Raw genomic sequence first — 6,887 nt, 5'->3', positions numbered from 1 at the left:
CACACACACACACACACACACACACACACACACACACACACACACACGGTTGATTAATCATTCTACAAGAAACCATTTCAGAAGCAACATGCATGTAGATCACTGTTTGTATAGAACAAAAGTTAAACTAAACACCAAATTAGAATAAAGGATAAAAATGAAAAGAAAGACTTAATTGTAAAAGCTCCAACCTGAACTACTTACTCAAACTGCAACCTTCCCTTTCAACTCCCTGAAAAATCAAAAGTGGACAAAAGTGACATTAACCAGCACCATTTTTGGAGAAACTGAATCTATGAAAAACTGTCCCCTCAACAGGAAGTATTAAGAGCCCAAAGCGTGTCAGCCAACTTACAAAATCTCCCTTCAAGGTGAGAAATGCCATGGCCAAAAGAAAGCCTTGGGCATCTGCAAAATATCCTAGGAATGATGAAGAATCCATAGCGAGAACTCAAGAGAACTGGAGCTGACTGAGGCCTAGCTCAGCCCCATCATCCTCGTGGCCAGTGGGCCAGGCTCCTCCCCACTGCTGCTCCCGCAAAAGTCCTTCACCTCCACCTTTTCAATAAGCTGGTTCTGAAACCTATGCAATGTCGGTATAGCAACGCCTTTACGAAACTTTCGTGAAACTAGGTTCGTTACAAGAGGAATAAACACGCACGTGGATCCCAGAGCCTGGGAGCACGTTCACAATCCTTACAGAATTCTGCATATTTATGACAGCAGGACTAAGTGAGGACGGGATACCAGGAAGGGGCAAGAAATGGAAGGGGAAAGGCGTAGTCAAGGTGGAAAAAGGACAAAACCACTCCCGACAGGGAGGAGCAAGGGGATGGCATTCGCTTTCCTTGGGAACTGCTCGGCTATGAAGATAGGAGTGTCCACTTTTTGCAAGGGACCCCAGCGGCACAAGCGTTTTCCCAACCCGAAGCAGCCTGGCTGGTGCCTATCCTGCCTCCCAAGCACACAGAGGGAACCCAGCTTGGGGCGCAAGCACAAATGGGGCTTCATCCTTGGCACATCTGGGTCCAGCACTTCTGGAAAGGCTAAATCGGATTCAGGGCAACAGACATCACTGTTTCCCAATCTCTGCTGCTTCCGGCTAAGTCGACAGGCTACCTTCCCAACCTTCTCAGTGACTCAGCACAGTTCTCACTGCCTGCCCTCCTTCTTTGCCCCAGCACTGGCACAAGCTACAGGACTTCAGCATTCTTGGTGAACATCAAGTCCATGAGGAGGGAAGTTGTTTCTTTAATGAATTTGTATTCCAAGCACCTTAGAGTGCTTTACATCTAGTAATAACTTAGTAAAAAATTTCTTTTATTAACTAGTGGCCCGCCATCTTAAATTTTCTCAACTCTACCTTCTTGATCAACACAACCCCCTTTCCCACCTCACTTCAACCACATAGCACCCTAGGTGTCTCCGAGACTTCCCCATCCCAAAAGGCCAAACTTCAAACTTCCCATTTCCCAAACTTCCCACATCCCTATCTCCTTCCACTTTCAAAGTCCTCTCATACACACTGCTCGTCATTTCCATCCTGGCCTCTCTAGCCCAGTGACCCTCTTCCTACTTTCCAAAACTCTCTCATCTACTTTGGTCTCATTTGTCTCTACACTAGCTTTGTGTCTACAGCTTGCCACTTTAATGTATCATTATCCCTGACCCTAGAATTGCTTTCGGAATCAAAAAGAAGTTCAGGAGTGGTGTCTGAGCTGAGCTTCAAAGACCTTTGAAGAATTCTGCCAGTGAGGATGAGAGGAGAAGACATCCCAGAAATAAGGAAGAGCAGAAACAAAGCAACACAGGAACACGGTCACTCATGCAGGGAGTCAGATGGCTCAGTGGGCAGGGTACAGGCCTGAGCACAGTGAAGATTTTTAAGCAGACAAATGCTATAATCAGAGCTATGCACTATAGAATGACTTGAAAGAAGGAGGGTGGAGGCTAGCACACCTGTTAGGAGGCCAACACAGTCCTATGGTGGCAGTGGGTAAAAGGAGACGATAGAATAAATGTAAAATGACTCTAGATGACAGATACTGCTGGAAGTCAACAGGTAAAGAGTCACTGAAACCAGGACAGGAAAAAAAAAGAAGATACATTATGAGGAATACTCTTGTACAAGTGAAATGACAGGAATCTATGATTGGAAAGGAGAGTTTTGAAGTTCCGTTAGCAAGTTGGTGAGGTTTAAGTTAGGATGACCACTCTGATATATGGTTGAAGTGGGGGAAATGAGGGTGAAAAGTGCTACAGGCAAAGTTCATTCCAATTCCACTTTCCAGGGCTTTTCTTTTACACAGAAGGTTCCCGAATCTAATTTTCCAACTAAAATCCCTCCCCACCTCCCCATTCCTAACAGTGTGCTGAACACAAGAGGGTAGTGATAAAAATGCCAATTTGGAAGTCAGCAAACCCAAGTTCAAATTCTCTCCCTGCTGTCTGTATGACCTTAGAGTCCATTCATGTCTCTTGGTTTCCATGTCTTTTTCTGTAAAACGAGGGGGTGTGACAAGACGATTTTAAGGCGCTTCTCAATGCTAATGCGTTCTGCCAGGACATGCCACTCACATCTGATCTAACCTCAACATGTCCAAAATTGAAATCATCTTCTCACAAAACTTGCTTTTCCTCAAAACTTCCCTACCACCAGTTACTAAATCAGGAAAGTTTATCCATACATAAAACAATACGCACGCACGTGAACAAAAACCTACAAACACACCCCTCCAAATCCTCTTACGCTGGTGGTAGAAGGGGCTCTCCTATTACACAGTCTAATCAGGTTTCTAGTTTGGGTAATTTCAAGGTACGTGATTTGATGATGATCAGACATTTATAAATGCTTTTCCTTTTCAAACAAAACATACTGTGTGAACTCATCGTTCTTCAGTCATTTTAGTCTTGTCTGACTCTTCATGGCCCCACTTGGGGTTTTCTTGGCAAAGCAACTGAAGTGGTTTGCCATTTCCTTCTCCAGCTCACTTTACAGATGAAGAAACTGAGGCAAACAGCGTTAAGTGACTTGCTCAGGGTCACACGGCCAGTAAGTGTCTTGAGGCTGGATTTGAACTCAGATCTTCCTGACTCCAGGCCTGGCGCTCTCTAACACTGAGCCACCTCCATTCCAGGGAGCTCATTAGCAGCATAATATAGATTTTGCCATTGGCCACATTCTATTCAATGCTTTTATAATTGAAAATATACCATTTTATAGCTAAGAATTGGAAATTGAGGAGATGCCCATCAATTGGGGAATGGCTGAACAACTTATGGTATATGATTGCAATGGAATACTATTGTGCTATAAGAAATGACAAGAAAGATGATTTCAGAAAAACCTGGACTTACATGAACTGATACAAAATGAAGTGAGCAGAACCAGGAGAACACTGTACACAGTAAAAGCTATATTATACAATGAAGAACTATGAATGACTTAGGTATTCTCAGCAATTAAATGATCCAAGACAATCCCAAATGACTCATGATGAAAAGAATGCTATCCACCTCCAGAGAAAGAAATGATGTTGTCTCAATACTGACTGAAGCATTCTACTTTTCTTCTTTCTTCCCTTTGTTTTGTTTGATTCTTCTTTCAAAAAATGACTAACATGGAAATGTTTTACATGATTGCACATGTATAACCCATATCAGATTGCTTACCGTTTCAGGGAGGAGAGGAAGAGAGGGATAGAATTTGGAACTCAAAACTTTAAAAAAACAACACAAAACAAAAACTTTAAAAAAAAACTTTGAAAAACCATATGTTTTAAACTGTAATTGGGGAAGAAATAAAATATTTTTTTAAATATACCATTTTATCCATGAAGACATAGAATGCATACTTAACATATTTATAGGTTATGCAAATAATTGTACTTTGGAAAGACAAAGATAATTAATCCATTAAATGACAGAAAAAGGATTCAGAAAGATGTCAATAGGCTGAAAAGCCCAGGTCAATATTCCTTAAGGGCTACTAGGTGCCATGCACTAAGTACTGGGGATACAAAGAAAGAGAAAAGAGAGGCCCGCCCTGCCTTCAAGGAGGAGTGCCAGTCTACTGGGGGAGACAGACCACCACGTGCAAACTACATAAAAATGTGAATTACAGATGTTCAACAGGAGGCACTAGAATTAAGAAGGATGGGGAAAGGCTTCCTGTAGAAGCTGGGATTTTAGCTGAAACTTGAAGAAAAGCCAGGAAGACAGGAGGAGGAGATGAAAAGAGACATCATTCCATAGCCAGTGAAAATGCCCAAGGAACATCAGAGCAGGTGTCACTGGATCAAAGAGTACACAGGAGTATTCAGTATAAGAAGACTAGAAAGGTGGGCCACGGTGGAAACTAGGTTATGAAGGGCCTTGAACAAACAAGATTTCATTTTTGATCCTGGAAGTAATATGGAATCACTGAAATTTACTGAATGGGGGGCAAGCGTGGGGCTGACATAGCTGGACCTGCCCGTTAGGAAAATCACTTTGGCAGCTAAGTGGAGGATGCACTACAGTAGAGAGAGAATTGAGGGAGGCTGACCAACAGGGCGGCTAACGCAGCAGTCCAGGTATGAGGTGGCAAGGGCCTGCATAGGGGGTGGCAGCATCAGAGCACAGAAGGGGGAAGGTGGATCAGAGAGATGTCACAAAGGTAAAAACAACAGGACTTGACAATAGACTGGAGTAGAGGCTAACACCAAGGCTGAGAGCTTAGACACTAGGAAGATGGGGCTGCTCTTGAGAGTAACAGGGAAGTCTGGTTTAGGAGGAAAGATGAGTTCAGTTTTGGACATGTGCAGTTTAAGATACCTCTAAAACATCCAGAAAGAGACGTGAGACTGCAGGTTAGCAGAGAGACTGGGGCTAAATAAGCAAATCTGAGAAGAACCAGAATAGAGATGGTAACTGAATCCATCAAAGCTGATGAGATCCCCAAATGATTTGGTATGGACAGAAAAGGGGGCCCAGGACGGAGCCCTGTGGAATAGCCATGGTTAAAGGGCATGACCTGGATGAAGAATCAGCAAACGAGACTGCAAAGCGTGGTCAACTAGGTAGGAGAACCACGAGGGAATAACAAGGATAGGAGAGGGATTGGCAGTGTCAGAGGCTGCAGAAATCAAGAAGAATGAGGGTGGAGAAAAGGCCATGGCCATGGGAATAAGCCACTGAGAGATCACTGATTACTTTGGAGGGAATAACTGCAGTTGAATGATGAGAGTTAAGAGTGAGACGGAGAAAGTGAGGCACCTATCGCAGATGGCCTTCTCAAGGAGTTTAGCAACAAAAAGCAGGAGGCACAGGACAAAAGCCAGCAGGAACAAAGGGAGGAAGGGAGGGATGGATGGATCAAGTGAGGGGTTTTTGGAGGGACTGAAGATGAGTGAGGATGCCAGGGAAGGCAATGTGCTGGAGAAGACTGGATGGCCTAAGATGGCTTATACATGTCTAGACATGTATAAGCCTTGGCAAGAAGAACCACCTCTTCATCTGAGGCAGGGTGAAGAAAGAGATGGTAGCAGATGGCATCAGGGTAATGTGAAATAAGTAGAGGAGAGAGGGAGCTCTCAGAGAATGGCCTTAATTTTTCCAGTGAAATATCAGGCAAGGTTCTCAGCTGAGAGCATGAAGGGAGGGAGAGTCATGGAAGGTCTGAGGAGAGATGAAAAAGTTTGGAAGACCTGCTATGGAGAGTGGGATAGTGAGTCATTCAGGGAAGAGTAAAAGGATTGCCTGGCAGAAGTGAGGGCCCAGCTGAGGTTATATAACAGAAATTTATAGGTGATCCAGTCAGAATGGTTTGTGTAATTTCCTCCACCCATGTTCAGCAGCACAGGGGAGGAGTCCAAACTGGACCTGGCCAATTGGCAACTCGGCTTGCTTTCCCTGGCTTGCTTTCTCTCTTTTCTCTTTCTTTTTTTTCAGTCTTTGTTTTTTCTCCTTCTTTCCCTTCCCTCAAGATGAGCCCTCAGCCCCCAGGGAATGTAAACCTTAATCTCTGAAACCTTTTTTTTTTTAAACCGCAAACCACTCCCCTCTCAGAGACTGGCCAACAATAGGTCCCAGGCCAAAACGCTACTTGGTCTCAGTTCGAGCCCAGATTGGCTCAGAATGAAAGTAAATAACAATTGTTTTGATTTTAGCTCTGAAAAACCCTGAGGGTTTTTGTTTGTTTGTTTTTGGAAAAGGCCATTCTCTGGCACATTTGATATTAAGCCTTAATCACTGAATGGGCTTTGCCTGAGTGGAATTGAGACCAGATGAAGACGTCAGCTTGAACAGGCCAAGGTCCCCCAATGCACCCTGGGCGATCTCCACTTGTATTGATCTATAGCTGGCCACTGGACCCAGATGGCTCCAAAGAAGAAAATGAGGCTGGTGACTCTGCACAACCCTCCCTCACTTAAATCCAATTCACTTACATGTCACAGCATCACTTCCCTGATGTCATGGTCCTCTTCGAGAATGAAGGACAAATATCAACAAGGTGTAGGAGCAAAGGCAGTTAATGGCAGGAATGATTCAAAGTTGAGGGATAGCAGGGTTTAATCTGCTATATGAAAAGCGGGCAGAGGATTCAAGAGGGCAATATAAAATCGAACTGATTCACCAAGGGGTTGACATGAAGAAAGGTGGACAGTTGCAGCTATGAGGGGGGGGGGGGCGCCACGGGAATACTAAGGAGAGAACCGAGGGGTGGAGGGACCGGAGGTCACAGGAAGGACACAAAGCAGGGTTTCCAGTATTGGAAAGCATAAGGATAGCTGGAATGATAACAGACAGTGATCAGATGAGGGAATTTCAGGGTCCATGAACATGGAAGTGATACACCAGGGGGTGATGGAATGGAGTTTGACCATGTCTGTGTGTGTGGCTGAGGT

The 6,887-nt window shown here is 44.3% G+C and overlaps 1 protein-coding gene across 1 annotated transcript in view; it reads right to left on the bottom strand.

Moving 5' to 3' along the window:
• ANKRD13C (ankyrin repeat domain 13C) overlaps nt 1-4,613 on the bottom strand; it is a 61,208-nt gene extending 56,595 nt beyond the window's left edge. Inside the window, exon 1 of the mRNA XM_027874037.1 lies at nt 4,547-4,613. Coding sequence (XP_027729838.1) covers nt 4,547-4,613 — 67 coding nt within the window. The remainder of the gene's footprint in view (nt 1-4,546) is intronic.
• Nucleotides 4,614-6,887: the final 2,274 nt, after the last annotated feature.

Source organism: Vombatus ursinus, unplaced genomic scaffold (genome assembly GCF_900497805.2).
Source record: "Vombatus ursinus unplaced genomic scaffold, bare-nosed wombat genome assembly UNPS02014804.1, whole genome shotgun sequence".
NCBI lineage: Eukaryota > Metazoa > Chordata > Mammalia > Diprotodontia > Vombatidae > Vombatus > Vombatus ursinus.
Note: the sequence above shows the minus strand (reverse complement) of the source record. Positions and strands in the feature narration are given on the sequence as shown.